Source organism: Geotrypetes seraphini, chromosome 3, assembly GCF_902459505.1.
Source record: "Geotrypetes seraphini chromosome 3, aGeoSer1.1, whole genome shotgun sequence".
NCBI lineage: Eukaryota > Metazoa > Chordata > Amphibia > Gymnophiona > Dermophiidae > Geotrypetes > Geotrypetes seraphini.
In genome coordinates, this window is record NC_047086.1 from 163,609,606 (window position 1) to 163,626,919 (window position 17,314).

Here is a 17,314-nt window from a genome sequence, read left to right on the forward strand (position 1 = left end):
GATTCTAATTGCTCCTCGGTGGCCGAGACAACCATGGCACTCCCTTCTACTTCAACTCAGCAGCAGGGAGCCATACCTTCTACCAGTTTTTCCTTCTCTGGTTACACAGAGTCAAGGATCTCTGCTTCATCCCAACCTGCAGTCTCTACACCTGACAGCCTGGTACCTTTCAACATAACTCCTCTTCAGTTTTTTCAATCTGTCAGAGATATTTTAGAAGCTTCTCGAAAGCTTACAACTAGACAGTGCTATCACCAAAAATGGACTAGATTTTCTACATGGTGTTTCTCTCATCATAAGGAGCCTCAACATTCTTCCTTATCATCTGTTTTGGATTATCTTTTGCACCTATCCAACTCTGGACTCAAGTCTACATCCATTCGAGTCCATCTCAGTGCAATTGCAGCTTTTCATCAGCCTATTGAAGGGAAACCCCTCTCTACTCATCGGGTAGTTTCCAGATTCATGAAAGGACTTTTCAATGTCAAACCTCCTCTCAAACCACCTCCTGTGGTTTGGGATCTCAATGTTGTCCTTTCTCAACTCATGAAGCCTCCATTTGAACCAATTGATAAGGCTCATTTGAAGTATCTCACTTGGAAAGTGGTGTTTCTCATTGCTCTCACTTCTGCTCGACGAGTCAGTGAGCTACAAGCTTTGGTTACTGATCCACCATTCACTGTGTTCCATCATGACAAGGTGGTTCTTCATACTCATCCGAAATTCCTACTTCAAGTGGTCTCAGAATTTCATCTCAACCAATCTATCATGCTTCCAGTGTTTTTTCCAAAGCCTCATTCTCACCCTGGAGAATCAGCTCTTCATACTCTGGACTGTAAACGTGCTTTGGCCTTCTACTTGGAATGCACCAAACCACACAGCACTGCTCCTCAACTTTTTGTCTCTTTTGATCCAAATAAGTTGGGACATCCAATTTCTAAACGCACCATCTCTTATTGGATGGTGGCTTGTATCTCTTTCTGCTATGCCCAGGCTGGATTACCACTTCACTGTAAAGTCACAGCCCATAAAGTCAGAGCAATGGCAGCTTCTGTAGCTTTCCTCAGATCGACACCGATTGAGGAGATTTTCAAGGCTACTACTTGGTCCTCGGTTCATACCTTCACTTCTCACTATTGTCTGGATACTTTCTCCAGACGGGATGGACAGTTTGGCCAAACAGTATTACAAAATGTATTCTCCTAAGTTGCCAACACTCCCACCATCCCATTCTGGTTAGCTTGGATATGTGAGATTACCTGCCTGCTTGTCCTGGGATAAAGCACAGTTACTTACCGTAACAGGTGTTATCCAGGGACAGCAGGCAGCTATTCTCACAACCCACCCACCTTCCCTGGTTGGCTTCTCTGCTAGCTATCTGAACTGAGGAGACGCGCCCTGTGCACTGGGCGGGAAGGCACTTGCGCATGCGCGGTGCGGGCTACTCAAAACGTCAGTTTCTTCAAGCAAGTCTGCTTGTGAGGCGTCCGCATCGAGGCTCCGTCGGATGACGTCACCCATATGTGAAAATAGCTGCCTGCTGTCCCTGGATAACACCTGTTACGGTAAGTAACTGTGCTTTTCTGTATTACAGAAAGGCATATGCAATAGGCTGTCCCTGCTAAGAAGAGCTTACATTCTAATTTGGACAGACAGGACATATACAGTTGGGGAGTTTCTTGCACAGAGAATGATAGGATGGAAATAGGTGAGTGGAAGTTAGGAGTTGAAAGCATCCTTGAAAATATGGCTTGATGGGGAACACTGGACATAGATCTCTTCGCTTTGCAATTCTGTTCCAGACTTTTTGATCTTGACCTTCAGACTCTTTCTTGCTTCACTGGGTTGTCAACTTTCTTTATGCTTTCCTCCAATTCCTCTCATAGGGAAAACTCTAGTCAAACTTCACCAGGATCGGGGTATCATGATCTTTATATTGTCTCTCTGTCCTTGCCAAGTTTGGTTTTCACTGCTACTGGAGCTCTCCTCCAAACAGCCATGGAAACTGCTACCATTTCCAACTCTGCTCACTCAAACCTAGAGGTTTATCCTTCAGCCAAACCTCTGGTCTCTAGTTCTAATGGCATAGTTTTTAACTCCAGACAAGTGAACTCCTTCCACCTTTTGGCTGAGGTCTCTGTTGTCATCTAAGTATCTAGGAAGACTTCCACTCGGGATTATCACTTCAGGTGGACACATTTTTCTTCCTGGTGCTCATTGCATTCACTTGACCCTATCACATATCCTTTTCCATCAGTCTTTGACTACCTTCTCTATTTCTGGTTTTATGACCAACTCGATAGAAGTTCACCTAAGTGCAATCTGTTCTATTCCTTCACATCTAGACACGAAGCCTTTGTCTGTTCATCCTTTAATGGCCTATTAGGTGATTTTGTGTGAAGTAAGTCTTTCACTTATCAAGTCTCCTCCAGTTGCTTGGGAACTAAATGTATTTCTCTGTAGTTGCTCCCTTTGAGCCACTTCCATCTTGCACTTTGAAACTCCTCACTTAGAGTGTTGTTTCCCTTATAGCACTCATATCTGCACGACATGTTGGTGAACTTCAAGACCTTGGTTTAGATCCCCCTTATACAAGATTATTTCATGACAGGGTAGTGCTCCAGACTCATCTTGAATTCCATTTTAACCGATCCATAGTTTTGCCTGTGATCTTTCCTAAACCACATTTTAATCCTGGAGAAGCAGTGCTTCACACCTTGGACTGCAAGCATTCTCTGGCCTACTACCTGGACCAGACTCAGCCTCATGGGAAGTCCTTCCAGGTCTTTGTGCCTTTTGACTTGAACAGACTGAGAATTGCTGTAGAAATATATCAACTTGGTTTGCGAACTCTATCTTCTTCATGTATGCTGAGGTTAGACTGATGCTCCATGGCCGTGTCACAGTCCACGATGTACAGGCTATAGCTTCCTCAGTAGCTCCATTTCCATTCAGGACAACTGCAAAGTCGCTACTTGGTCCTCAATGCACACATTTACCTCTCATTATTGATAGGAGTAAAAATCCAGAAGTGATGGTCATTTTGGACAAGCAGTTCTGCAAAATCTTTTTACTTCCTAAGCATCAACTTTCCCTCCAACTCTGTTGGATTTCAACAGGCTCATGTTTATCCCATGTATAATCTCTTCCAGAATCCTCGGAGAAAGCAAAGTTAATTACCTGTAGCAAGTGTTCTTCGAAGACAGCAGACATATATTCTCATAACCCACCCACTTCTTCTAGTTGACTTTCTAGCTTTGTTACTGACCTGTTAGTCCTACATGCCACCGGCGCAATTAGGAACCTGCACATGCATGGTGTGGACACTGCCTAAAGATTTCATGTGACAGTGCGCTTAGCAGTGTCTGCACTGGGTTGGGTTCTATAGATAATGTCACCAATGTGTGAAAATATATGCCTGCTGACCTCAGAAAATACCTGCTATAGGTAAGTAATTTTGCTTTTCTGCAGTATGGAGCACACTGTCTCCCTTTCTGTGACTAGGGCTGCCTTTCCCTTTTGTAGGACCCTATCCCATTGCTAGTTACCTTGGAAATAGGGAGGGCAAGTTTTCCCACACAGTGGGAAGAATTGAAGATCTGCAGATTGAAGTTTTAAAATCTGAAAAATGCCTAGATATTAGCCATACTTCTAGCTTTTAGGACATGAATCTAAAAATCAATAGAATTTTGAAAGAAAAAAATGGTCAGTCCTGATTCATGAGTACATCTTGCAGGGCTTCCCTAAAATTTGGACCCTAACTATATGCTTAGTGTGTCAGTGCCTTATCTATCGCCATGGGCAAAGTTAGGTTTAGTTGGCAGTACACATAAAAGCTTGTAAGACAACAGTACAGTTTAGGCTGAATGCTTCACAGTAGAAATGACAGAAAATGAAAAATGTATGTAAATCACAATTTTTCATGTCCTACATTTTTAAGTTTTATCTCTATGTCCAGGTTGTTGGTTGGGTTTGGTGGTGATGGGACAGTTTTGCAGGAGAGGGCAGCTTAGGGGTGGAGCTGAAGCAAGAGTAGCTTATGGTGCAGTTGCAGAGGGTAGTTTTGGGAGTTATGGGAGGTACTTTGTAGAGTAGTACGGTTTGGTGGCGTTTCTGGACTAGTAGAAGGGGGGCTGGCAGTTTGTGGAGGGTTGTTGGAAAGGAGGAGAGAATAGGGAGAAGCAGTTTAAAAGGAGGAATTTCCTATTACGTTCTGCAGCTCAGACTCACCTATAGAAGTTGAAATGCCTCTTTCCATAAAAATGGATTGGGCTATTTTTTTGGATGGGGAGTGGGGTGGGCCTATTTCTCTGTAAGCTTTAGTCCAGTCTGGCTACTTTCAAACTTCTTGCCAGTGTTTCACTCCATTCTGTTAAACTTTCATAGTTTATTTTACCCCCAGAAATTCTTGATCCCTTTTATATAATTCTTTTCAACTTACATTGCGTTAGAAACATGAGGAGGAGAGCAGTGAACGAAGCTGGCTAAGTCAGATAAGTTTTTCTACTCAGCTCATCAAAGAGTTTGTCCTTAGATGGGTGGTGGACACCGTTTTGGAATATAAAGCTCAGCTGTATAGTACCACACGTCTTATAACATGTGCTTGTTTTTGTATTTTTCAGAGAATGGAATAATCAAGTCAGAGAAGGTTTTTGAAGTAATGTTGGCCACAGATCGCTGTCATTATGCAAAATCTAATCCCTACATGGATTCTCCACAATCAATAGGTACACTTTTGATATTTCTAAACCTGGTCTTTTCTTTCTTTTAAATTAGAATAATATGTAAGAAATATTAATAGCTTTCAAACTAAAACAATGCTACTTAAATGGCAAGATCTCTTATTTTGAGCAGTCCGATTTGATATTTGATTTTTGCCTTACCAGTTTGAGTATAAGCACACTGCCATCAACCTTAGCAAGTGTTTCATCTGTAATTAATGGAGAAAGAGAGCTGAATTATAAACCTTATAAAGTACTGTACTGGTATTTTATAGCTAGTTTGTTTAAAGAACTATATGAAAAAAAAATGCACAGAATGGTGTGCTAAATTTTAGTAAATGTGCAAGGAGTAGGTGTGAAGTCTAGCTTTTCATATCACAGTTGTATTAGAGCTTCACTTACTAATTGCTGTTTAATTTCATTAACAGTTCATGTAAAAAAATACGCCAAGGTCTTTTTGACTGAGCTCTAATCATGATGATTGATATTATGTTGTACATTTTTCTTAAATGTTACAAACTGCTATTGTGGTGGTTTAAGACTGTGTAGTATATTATGTATGCCGTTTTGAATTCACCTTGGAAAGGCAGAATATAAATAAACCATAACCATATTCTTTAGGGAAATATACCATATTATGATTGAATGGCAGTTTTGAAATAGTAAAGAGGCAATGTTTGCCATCCTTTTTAATATGCTCTTGTAATCATATATACAAGATCAGGATGATGGAAGTCTGGTGAATCTACCCATGGGGAAGTATATCTGGCGTGTGACTTTATATGGGGTTTGTTCTGACATGTACAGCAAGACTGCAAGCTGAGATCTGTGCTATAAAGAAATGGAAATGTGCACAGAGTCATCATAAAAGAATAGCACATTGAGCATGTTTAGATACTTGGTCTTTAGAAAGTGACTTGTCTTGTTCTGCAGGTTACCAAGCAACAATCAGCGCTCCACACATGGTAAGTAAGCTTGAGTTGTTTACTACTGGACTGCTGAAGACTGAAACTGACCAACTGTTGCAAAAGAATAATGTACTTTTTAATGGCTTAATTCTGTACAATGTAAATATTGCCCTTAGTATCATGAAGACAATTTTTATAAAGAAAATTCCACCTCATACTAAATCTTAGTAAATAGTACTGGTATGTTGTCCATATGGATCTTTTTGAACAGAACCACAGAGTATGCTATTCAGGTTCTAGGTATAATCGGTTCACTTTCTTTTTGTAGGATTTGCACTAATGCAGATTTAAATCAGCTATGTAACTGAATGTGGCTGTTGATGCATTATTCAGGCTGCATACATCTTGTTCTAGTGCTGTGTCTAGTAGTCCTGAACGCTAGGGTTAGGCATCTGAACCCACAAGTTGCTTGCAGAATGCTATCACTCATCTTTAACTCCCCCCTCTTTTCCAGTAGGCTACTGCCCCCCTCAGTTTTTCTTCTGCAAGTTAGTTTGTTCCATTTTTTTAGCTGTCCTCCCAAAGGAGCTCAGAATGGGTTACAAATCAGATACTCAAGCATATTCCTTATCTTTCCCAGTGGGTTCATAGTCTGTCTAATGTTCCTGGTGCAGTGGAGGATTAAGTGCTTGCCCAGGGTCACAAGGAGCACTGTGGGATTTGAACCCACAACCTCAGGGTGCTGAGGCTGTAGCTATAACCAATGTACAGTGGTAGCTTGGCTTAAGAGCATAATTCGTTCCAGAACCATGCTCTTAAACCAAAACACTCGTACAGTGGTGCCTCGCATAACGGACGCCTCGCACAGCGAACGCTGCGCACAACGAACTTTATGTCTTGATCCGTACAACGAACTTCGTTTCACACAACGAAGTCGCCCGAGCTGCATCCTTCCGCGCAGGCACTGCGCTTAACTGCCCTCTCTCCGCCTGGTTCCCTCTTGCCCCCCCGACTCCCCGACACGATCGGGGCAAAAAGGAGCCCAAGCCCTCTTGCCCCGCCGATTCCCCAACTCCCCACACAATATCGGGCCAGGAGGGAGCCCAAGTCCTCCTGGCCACGGCGACCCCCTAACCCCACCCTGCACTACATTACGGGCAGGAGGGATCCCAGGCCCTCCTGCCCTCGACGCAAACCCCCCCTCCCCCCAACGACCGCCCCCCCCAGCCGACCCGCGACCCCCACGACACCCCCAACCCCCTTCCCCGTACCTTTCTGTAGTTGGCCGGACAGACGGGAGCCAAACCCGCCTGTCCGGCAGGCAGCCAACGACGGAATGAGGCCGGATTGGCCCATCCGTCCCAAAGCTCCGCCTACTGGTGGGGCCTAAGGCGCCTGGGCCAATCAGAATAGGCCCGGGAGCCTTAGGTCCCTCTTGGGGGCGGGGCCTGAGGCACATGGGCCCAACCCGACCATGTGCCTCAGGCCCTGCCCCCAGGAGGGACCTAAGGCTCCCGGGCCTATTCTGATTGGCCCAGGCGCCTTAGGCCCCACCAGTAGGCGGAGCTTTGGGACGGATGGGCCAATCCGGCCTCATTCCGTCGATGGCTGCCTGCCGGACAGGCGGGTTTGGCTCCCGTCTGTCCGGCCAACTACAGAAAGGTACGGGGAAGGGGGTTGGGGGTGTCGGGGGGGGTCGGCCAGGGGGGTCGCGGGTCGGCTGGGGGGGCGGTCAGAGGTTCTTGGGGGGGGGGCGGTCGTTGGGGGGAGGGGGGGTTTGCGTCGAGGGCAGGAGGGCCTGGGATCCCTCCTGCCCGTAATGTAGTGCAGGGTGGGGTTAGGGGGTCGCCGTGGCCAGGAGGACTTGGGCTCCCTCCTGGCCCGATATTGTCGGGGAGTTGGGGAATCGGCGGGGCAAGAGGGCTTGGGCTCCCTTTTGCCCCGATCGTGTCGGGGAGTCGGGGGGGCAAGAGGGCTTGAGCTCCCTCTTGCCCCGATCGTGTCGGGGGTGCCAGGGACCACACGGAGTCACCCACCGTACCACCCGATTCGGGTAAGCGCAGGTATCGGTGGGTGGCTTATTTGCGGGGGGGTGCCTTATTTTACATTTTTTTCTAAAAAGGGGGGGCTGTCTTATTTGATGGCCCTGCCTTATCATCGGGGAAACACGGTAGAAAAAAAAAAAAAATGAACAGTTAAGTCCCAGTTTTTGCCGCTGAGACTCTGCCCTCTCACTGTAAAATTAGACTCTACTTAGTCTGTCTTTAAATTTTAAAAATGTGTGTTGTTTTAAAAAACAATTATGTTTTTAGATGTATCTAAATAAAAATAATAACCAAAAATTTATCTTTTTTTATGTCATCTTAGCATATTTTATGCTACAGAACGAATTATTTTTTTTAACATGTATTGTTATGGGAAAACGCGTTTCACATAACGAACTTTTCGCATAACAAACTTGCTCCTGGAACGAATTAAGTTCGTTGTGTGAGGCACCACTGTATATCAAAGCAACTTTCCCCATAGAAGATAATGGAAACTTGAACAATTCGTTCCACCAACCCCCCCTCCCTCCCCCCGAGGCTACCGGCGCTGCTCCATCACCCCCTCCCTCCGCTCTAACCGGCATCGCACCCCCCCGAACCGGCATCACAACCCTCCCCCCCCCCTCGAACGCCCCCCCCCACAAGAACCGCAAAGCACCCCTGTGCTGAAAGCGGCATCCTCCCGCCCTTCCTCCCAAGCACTTGGTCCTTACCCCTTCTGCTCGTTGTAAGTGTGAATGCGAGCTCCCGCCTCTTGCCTGGGCTAAGCATTGAGCATCTGCGCAAGCTCAAGGCCTTCTGGCTCTCGTTCTCTCGGAGATCTCGTTCACCATTCCAAATACAACCAATCTGGGGTATTTTCCATGAGCTCTGGTGTAAAATATAGGCTTGATGATACCTATAAAAGTTGGGAAAATTTACCCCACCCTCCACAAACCGAGCATGTTCTGGTGTACGAGCACCTCCTCCCCGCTCTAACCGGCATCGCAACCCCCCCGCGAGAACCGCAAAGCACCCCCGTGCTGAAAGCGGCATCCGTAAAGATATTAAAGCAATTCTAGACATTTTACCTAGCCAAACAAATTTTGTAAGAATACCATTTAGTTTTTTATAAAAGAATCCATGAAAGAAAACTGGCATCATATTCATTTGATAACAAACCACATGCAAAATCATCAAAGGAGATAATGGACAACCTTGTCTAACCCCCCTCTGCAAGTTAAATTTCTCTGATAAATTATTATTGATATACAATCTTGCAGCAGGAGAGCTATACAAAGTCTGAATCATTTGTATAAATCCCGAACCTACACCAAACCATTCTAATGCTTGATACATAAAAATCCATTCAACACGATCAAAGGCTTTCTCTGCATCCAAAGACACAGAAAAGGCTGGATCATTCATGGCTTTGGTTAAATTTAACATATGAAAAGCCAATCTGGTATTATTTGAAGAATGTCTCTTAGCAACAAATCCCGTTTGGTGCATATCAATAATATAAGGGAGAGCCTTAGCTAAGCATAAAATCAATGCCTTAGCTAAAAGTTTTCCATCCACATTAATTAACGAGATAGGCCTGTAGTTTGAAAACAAAGTGGGATCTTTATTTGGCTTTGGCAAAACTATTGTTAATGATTCTGCCACAGTACCCGTGATGCAACCTTTAGTTAGTTGAGACTGATATAAATTTAATAAATGAGATAATAGGGTAATTTGAAATGATTTATAAAATTCTACCGTGAAGCCATCACCACCTGGAGCAGATCCAACTCTAAGAGACTTTAACGCTGTTTCTAATTCTTTTAATGATATAGGCTGTTCTAAGCTTCTTTTTTTATAAGCTCAGGAATTTTCGGCCCATCAATCAAATTCAAAAATTCTAAACCATCTTTTACTCTGTCTTCATAAGAACATAAGCATTTCCTCTGCTGAGTCAGACCATAGGTCCATCATGCCCAGCAGTCCGCTCCCGTGACGGCCCCCCAGGTCGACAACCTGTAAGTGATCTATTACTCTAAAGCATTTTGTACTGTATAATAACCCTCTAATTGTACCCCTCAATCCTTCTCCTTCATGAACTCGTCTAATCCCATTTTGAAACCCAAAACCGTACTCTGCTCTACCATAAGGCTCAGAAGAATATAGGTCTTTATAAAAATTAAGGAATTGACTTAAAATACTTCCAATTTGAGTATGTGTATCTCCTTTCTCATCCTTTATTGCTATAATTTTTGTTCTTCTTTTCTTCGCATTAAGATAATTTGCCAATAATCTTCCCGCCTTATTTGAGCTTCCATAATACAAAGTTTGTTGGGAAAACAAATCTTTCCTTATAAATTTTGAAGATATCTCATATTTTTCTTTTGCTTTTAATAAAGCCTGTAGGGTACTTTGCTCCCATTTATCAACTAATTTATTTTCCAAATGTTTAATTTCTTTCTCCAAATCAGAAAATTGTTTTTTAAGTTGTTTTCTAATATATGCTGAATACGAAATAATATTTCCTCTCATGGTAGCCTTAAATGCATCCCATGTTGTTTCTATGGTAATTTCTTTTGAAGTATTAATTTGAAAAAATTCAATCATTTTTAATTTAAATTCTTCAAGGAAATTTGAATCCGCAATCAATGTATTATCGAATCTCCATACAGACCTGCTATAATCTTGCTCATCTAACTTAAATTCGATCCATACACCACCATGATCAGACAAAATGATAGGATCAGACAAAATGAGAGGCTTTTGTCACTTCTTGTACTATTAGATTTGAGAGAAATATATAATCTATTCTTGAAAAGGACTTGTAAACTTGCGAACAAAAAGAAAATTCCCGCTCGTCAAAATGAAGTATCCGCCATATATCTTTCAAATTACAAGATTGAACCAAATTATCTAACCCTAAGGATTTCATAATTTTAATTTGCAAGAGGACCTTGAAGGGCCTGTCAGATCACTGAAAGTGCAGTTGACAGGCCTTTCATGTTTCTGAGCTCAGGGAGAGAGAGAGCATCTCCGGCCTTTTACCCAGATGTGGCAAGATTCTTTAAAGGGGCTCTCAGGTTCTCAGTGCATCTACCACTCCTATTCTGGAACCTTAATACTGTTTTGCAAGGTTTCAGGAGTAGTGCTGCCCAATTTCTGATTCAAATCGATTCACTAAGGGTGAATCGATTCAAATTGATTTGATTTTTTTTTAAAATCGGCCTGGCTGATTCGGTGACCAACCCTTCTCCCCGTGCCTTCCTAAAGAAGGAGCGGCAGCGCTGCCGCTCCTGCTTTAGGGGGCGAGGGGGGAGGGTCAGTCGGGAAGAGCTGCAAAAATGCTGGTTCTACCTTGTTCCGTGCTTTGGCGCTCTTTCCTGCATCCTCCAGTTTCCCCTGGGCCTCCCACTCGTAAGGCAGCCTGCAGAGAGGATCGCCGGTGCTCTACGCGATCCTTGTAGGCTGCCACATTACTCAGAAGTACATTCCCTCTGACGTCCCAACCCTCCTCTGACGTCAGGGGCAGGATCGCGTCAGAGGGAACATGCTTCCGAGGATGGTGGCAGCCTACAAGGATCGCATAGAGCACTGGCGAGCCTCTCTGCAGGCTGTGGTAAGAGTATGAAGCCCGGGGGGAGCCGGAGGACCTGCAAAGAGGGAGGGAAGGGAGAAGGGGTACTGCTGGCAGCGGGAGCAGGGAAGGGAGAAGGGGTACTGCTGGACAGGGCAGAGATAAAAGGAAGGGAGAAGAGGTGCTGCTGGACCTGGCAGAAAGGGAGCAAAAGGAAAGGTGCTACACACTGGAGGAGAGGGTGAGATGGTGCATGGGGAGAGAGCATGTTGGGTTGGGGAGTGAGAAGGAGGGTTGCCACTCGAGGGAAGAGACAAGGACAGAGAGAAAGAGCATGTGGGAGGCAGAAAGTATTGAACTCATGAAGAGGGCGCGATAGATGGGGAGGCAGAAAGGAGGGAAGGAGAAATGTTATACTGGGGAAGGAGGGAGAGATGCTGGATGAAAGGGTAGTTGAGGAAAGGAGAGATGGTGGATCTGGGGATGGTGGGGTCCATCAGCTGCGTGAATGGAGATAAAAGAAGGGAAGATGCGAGACCTCTGGGGGAGGGAAGGGAAATGGAAGGGGAGGACAGAGATGGAAGATCGATGGTTAGCATGGAGAAAGAAGACGACCCTGGCAAGCGAGTTAGCAGAAGACAAGCAGAGCCTGGGATCAACAAGATTTGAATAATGATCAGACAACAAAAGGTAGAAAAAATAATTTTATTTTCTGTTTTGTGATTACAATATGTCAGATTTAAAATGTGTATCCTGCCAGAGCTGGTGATAGACTGCAGACGTGAGCTAGGATTTAACAGAGAGGAAAAGTCTTTAGTTTGTTTATTTTGTTTACACCACAGCACCAGTGTGGGTAGGAGAGGGCAAAGGGGGTGAAGAAAAAAAAAAAAAAAAAAGGGCAGGAAAATCGAATCGAAAAATCGATTCAATAGGCTGAATCAAATCTTTTTTCCTGAATCGGGTAGCACTATTCAGGAGCCCTTAAAAGGAGACTTCTCTCTTAGATCTGATAGTCAAGATGGTGTTCTTGGTAGTGATTACTTCAGCGAGACAAGTCTCTGCAATACAAGTTCTTTAGCACTCTCCAGACCAGTAGAGGTTAACTTTACGATTGGGTATATATCTAATCATGACCAGCAGGTGGAGACTGAAAACAAAACTTTGGGACAGTATATCCTAGCCCCTCCTCTCTATTTCCCTCAGTCTTCTTTCAGTCTCCAGCAGGTGTTGAGTGATCTGTACCCATCTCCCTTGGTAGGGCTGTTGGAATTTGTTTAGAGGTTTATTGTCCCTGTTTTTAGCCGGACGGAGCTTGGACGGACTCTGTTTGGGGGTTCGTCCGACCTCGGGGGTGTCAAACCCGGCGGGTCACGAGCGGGGTCCCTCCCCCCACTTCCTCCACCTCCCCATATTTTTTTAGAGGAGCCTCAGCAGTAAGCCTTGCCCCCTAAATCAAGCAAGGCATATTGCTTCGAGAGCCTGTGGAGTCTGTTCTGTAAAAAAAAAAAAAAAAAAATCCTGAGGTAGTGCTGGTCTGGAGGGTTGTATCCCTTTAAGAAAACTGTATTTTACTGTATTTTTTCAACTAACCGGCACTTTTTTACAGCTAGGTCGCGTATGGAGCAATGAGCACTTCTAAAGGGAAAAAGTGCTCATTGTGCTCCAGACGCGAGGCACTCGCGGCCGGCCTGTGCAAGCGGTGTTCAGGCCGGTGCGGTGGAGGAGCTCCGTCGGCAGCGGCTGCAGGCGCCCAGAGCTCCCCGCCGATGGTGCCTCGCGAGTCGGCAGGGAACGGTGGAGAAGCCCGGTCTTCTCCGTCCGCCCACGGAGGGATTCCCCGAGCCGCCGACGGTCGGGTTTTAGAGGATTCCCTCTCAGCTGATATTTTGACAGCTGATGCCGGCTTGCCTGTTTTAGCGGCTGAGACTATTCAGGTCTCTCAGCCGCTTCAGGCTGTGGAGGGAGCTGTTTTGGCGGGAAAGACGCCATCTTCTCTGTCTGGCCCCTCCATTTTGTCTTCCACCTCAGGTGACCTTCCCCCTGTTTTGTCTAAGCAGGGGCAGGTTTCTGCTGGGTCCCCTGCTGTGGCAGGGAGTCCCTTGGGACCCTCGGGGGGTTTTTCCCCTGATTTTTTCTTTTCATTATGCAATGCCTATTTTCAGGCGGCTGGGGGTCCCGGTTGCGCCCAGGGGGTCTCGGGGGGTGGGGTTTCCTCCGCGCTCCCTGCGGCTTTGCCTCTCTCGTCTGACGTGACGTCCCCTCCGCCGCCTCTCTTGTCCAAGCGTCCGCGGGTGTCGTGGGACGAGGATTTGTGGTCGGAGGAACGTGTCGGTATGGAGGAGGACCTGGACCCTTCTGAGGAATTCCAGGACCCTCTGGAGGGGACGGAAGCTGGCGGCGGGTTGTCGGGTTTCCCGTTCTCCAGTGACGAGGCGTCCGTGGTGCGCCTTTTTCAGAGAGATGAGCTGCCTGACCTTATTCAACAGGTTTCTTCGGCTTTGCGTTTTGAGGACGCGCCGCCGGAGACTCCGCGTGTGGGGGACCCTCTGTTACGAGGGATCCGTTCCGTTTCCCGCTCTTTTCCTATGCATCAGGATATTCGGGATATTATTCTTGAGCAGTGGAAAACGCCGGAGACGCCGTTTCGGCTGGCGCGCAGCATGGCTCGCCTGTATCCCATTCCTGAAGGGGATCGGGCTACGTTAGCTTCGCCAGTCGTGGATGCGGTGGTCTCGGCTATTTCCAAGCGGCATACCGTGCCTGTTGAGGGCGGTTCTGCCTTGCGGGACTCTGAGGAGCGCAAATTGGAGAACATCCTTAAGCAAAATTTTCAAGTCTCTGCTTTTGGGGTCCAGGCGGCTATTTGTGGGGGACTGGTCGCTCGCGCCGTGTTTCGGTGGGCGGAGCGGGTCTTGGATCGAGAGTCTGACGACTGGTCTCTGGTGGATCAGGAGGTAGCAAAGATTGAGATGGCTGCCTCATTCCTCTCGGATGCTCTGTATGACTTGGTGCGGATCTCGGCTAAGTCCATGGCTTTTGGCGTGGCCGCAAGGCGTGTGTTGTGGCTGCGCGCTTGGGCGGCGGATGCTGCGTCCAAAGCTAAGCTTACTAAATTTCCCTTTCGGGGGTCGTTTTTATTTGGAGAGGACTTGGATAAGTTAATTCAGACTCTGTCGGACTCGAAAGTTCCCCGTTTGCCGGAGGACCGTGCCCGCCCGGCGTCTCGGGGGGGTGCGGCCCGGGGGCGTTTGCGGGAATTTCGCAAGTATCGCCCTGGGCGTGGGGCTGCTTCTTTCCAGTCTCCGGGGTTTTCCCGGGGTCGGTTCTTCCAGCGCATGCAGCCCTTTCGGGGGGCCCGTCGGGGGGCAGGGAACCCCTCCGCCGGTTCCCCCGCTTCCCGTCCTGCACAATGACGCCTTGCCGGCGCCCCCCTTGGTTCCGGTGGGGGCCCGGCTGCGCGACTTTTTTCCCAAATGGGCCGAGATCACGTCCGATCAGTGGGTCCTGGAGGTGGTGCGGGACGGTTATGCCCTGGAGTTCGCCCGCTCTCTGCCGGATTTTTTCCTCGCTTCTCCGTGTCAGACTCCGGGGAAGAAGCAGGCTTTTCGCCAGACCCTTCAGCGCTTGCTAGATCTCAGGGCAGTAGTTCCGGTGCCCCCCCCGGAGTGGGGCACGGGCAGGTACTCCATTTACTTTGTGGTGCCCAAGAAGGAGGGGACTTTTCGGCCCATCCTCGATTTGAAAGGGGTCAACAGGGCTCTCAAGGTTCCCTCTTTCCGTATGGAAACGCTGCGGTCGGTCATTCTGGCGGTTCAGCCGGGGGAGTTTCTCACTTCTCTCGATCTGACGGAGGCCTACTTGCATGTTCCTATTCGGACCTCTCATCAGCGTTTCCTGCGCTTTGCGATCTTGGGTCGGCACTATCAGTTCTGTGCGCTTCCCTTTGGGCTGGCCACGGCTCCCCGGACGTTCACCAAGGTGATGGTGGTCGTCGCGGCAGCCTTGCGGTCGGAGGGCATTCTGGTACACCCCTACCTGGACGACTGGTTAATTCGGGCCAAGTCGTTGCAGGAAAGCTACCGGGTTACGGCTAGGGTGGTGGAGTTTCTCCGGTCGCTGGGCTGGGTGGTCAACCTTTCCAAGAGTCGGTTGGTTCCGGCTCAGCGTCTGGAGTACCTCGGGGTGCTGTTCGACACCTCCTTGGGGAAGGTCTTCCTCCCAGAGGCCCGGGTGAGCAAATTGCAGTCTCAGATTCGCCTGCTTTTGGCGTCCCGGTGTCCTCGGGCGCGAGATTTCCTCCAGGTCCTGGGGTCGATGGCGGCGTCCCTGGACGTGGTGAGGTGGGCGCGGGCCCACATGCGTCCTCTTCAGTATGCTCTGCTCCGGAGGTGGTCTCCCCAGAGGCACGGGATGGATGTTCCGGTTCCCCTGCGAGGCTTGGCGCGCTGCAGTCTGCGTTGGTGGCTCCGGACCCCTCACCTAGTTCAGGGGGTGGGTCTGGATCTTCCGCAGTGGACGGTGCTCCTTACGGATGCGAGTCTCCTGGGTTGGGGGGCCCAGTGTCTGGGTCACTCTGCTCAGGGAACCTGGTCCACGGAGGAGGCCTCCTGGTCGATCAACGTGTTGGAGACCAGGGCGGTCCGGCTGGCGCTGTTGGCTTTCCACTCCCTTTTGTTGGGCAAGTCGGTCAGAGTCCTGTCGGACAATGCCACGGCAGTGGCTTATGTCAATCGTCAGGGGGGCACCAAGAGCACTCTGGTGGCGCAGGAGGCGGCTCGGCTCATGGTTTGGGCGGAGTCGCATCTTCTGGACCTCTCGGCCTCTCACATTGCCGGGGTAGAAAACGTTCAGGCGGACTTCCTCAGTCGTCACTTCTTGGATCCGGGAGAGTGGTGTCTCGGCGCCGAGGCGTTTCAGTTGCTAGTGCGTGCTTGGGGGCAGCCCCTGATGGATCTGATGGCTACAAGTGGCAACGCCAAAGTACCCCGCTTCTTCAGTCGTCGCAGGGACGGTCTGGCCGAGGGTCTGGATGCTCTGGTCCAACCGTGGCCAACGGAGGGGCTGTTGTATGTGTTCCCTCCTTGGCCATTAGTAGGCAGAGTACTGCTTCGCATTGTTCGCCATCCGGGGCTGGTGGTCTTGGTGGCTCCGGATTGGCCTCGTCGTCCGTGGTATGCGGATCTGGTGAGGCATCTGGTGGCGGATCCTCTTCCTCTGCCTCTCGAGTGCGATCTTCTGACGCAGGGTCCCATTCCCATGTTCGACCCGTCTCCCTTTTGTCTTACGGCTTGGCTCTTGAAAGGGGCCGCCTGAGTAAGAAGGGATATTCCGACAAGGTGATCTCTACACTTTTGGGGTCCCGGAGGCTTTCTACCTCTCGGGCTTATGTACGGGTTTGGCGTCTGTTTGAGGAATGGTGCCGAGCGCGGGGAGTGGTCTCCTTTCGCGCTTCTCTGCCTAACATTCTAGAGTTTTTGCAGGATGGCCTGGATAGGGGCCTGGCCTGGTCTTCTCTTCGGGTTCATCTGGCGGCCCTGTCGGCTTTTCGGGGGCTGGTGACAGGTCAGCGTTTGTCAGCCATTCCTGATGTGATTCGCTTTCTTAGGGCGGCCAAGTTGCTCAGGCCTCCCATAAGGCCCTCGATTCCCTCTTGGGATCTCAATCTGGTTCTCTCTGTTCTAGTGCGCCCTCCTTTCGAGCCGTTGGATGGCTGTTCGTTGAAGGACCTTACGCTGAAGTCGGTCTTTTTGGTGGCCATTACTTCCGCTAGACGGGTGTCGGAGCTACAGGCTTTCTCTTGTAGGGCTCCCTTCCTGGAGTTTTCAAAGGAGCGGGTTGTTTTGCGGCCTGTTCCTTCCTTTCTGCCGAAGGTAGTTTCTCCTTTTCATGTCAATCAATCGGTGGTCCTCCCGGTCTTGGGTAGTCGGGAGGGTTCTTCTGAGCAACGACAGCTGCGCAAGTTGGATGTCGGTCGGGTCCTCCATGCTTATGTGCAGCGGACCCGGGATTTTCGGAGCTCCGATCATCTCTTTGTGCTTCTGGCGGGTCCTCGTCGGGGGGCTGGCGCTTCTAAGGCTACTATTG

General features: G+C 48.4%; 1 protein-coding gene across 3 annotated transcripts in view; it reads left to right on the forward strand.

Moving 5' to 3' along the window:
* Nucleotides 1–17,314, forward strand: part of PCMT1 (protein-L-isoaspartate (D-aspartate) O-methyltransferase) — a 72,162-nt gene that overhangs the window by 20,755 nt on the left and 34,093 nt on the right. For all 3 annotated transcript variants that reach the window (XM_033936790.1, XM_033936789.1, XM_033936791.1), the window contains exons 2-3: nucleotides 4,623–4,727; nucleotides 5,655–5,686. In XM_033936790.1, coding sequence (XP_033792681.1) covers nucleotides 4,623–4,727; nucleotides 5,655–5,686 — 137 coding nt within the window. The remainder of the gene's footprint in view (nucleotides 1–4,622; nucleotides 4,728–5,654; nucleotides 5,687–17,314) is intronic.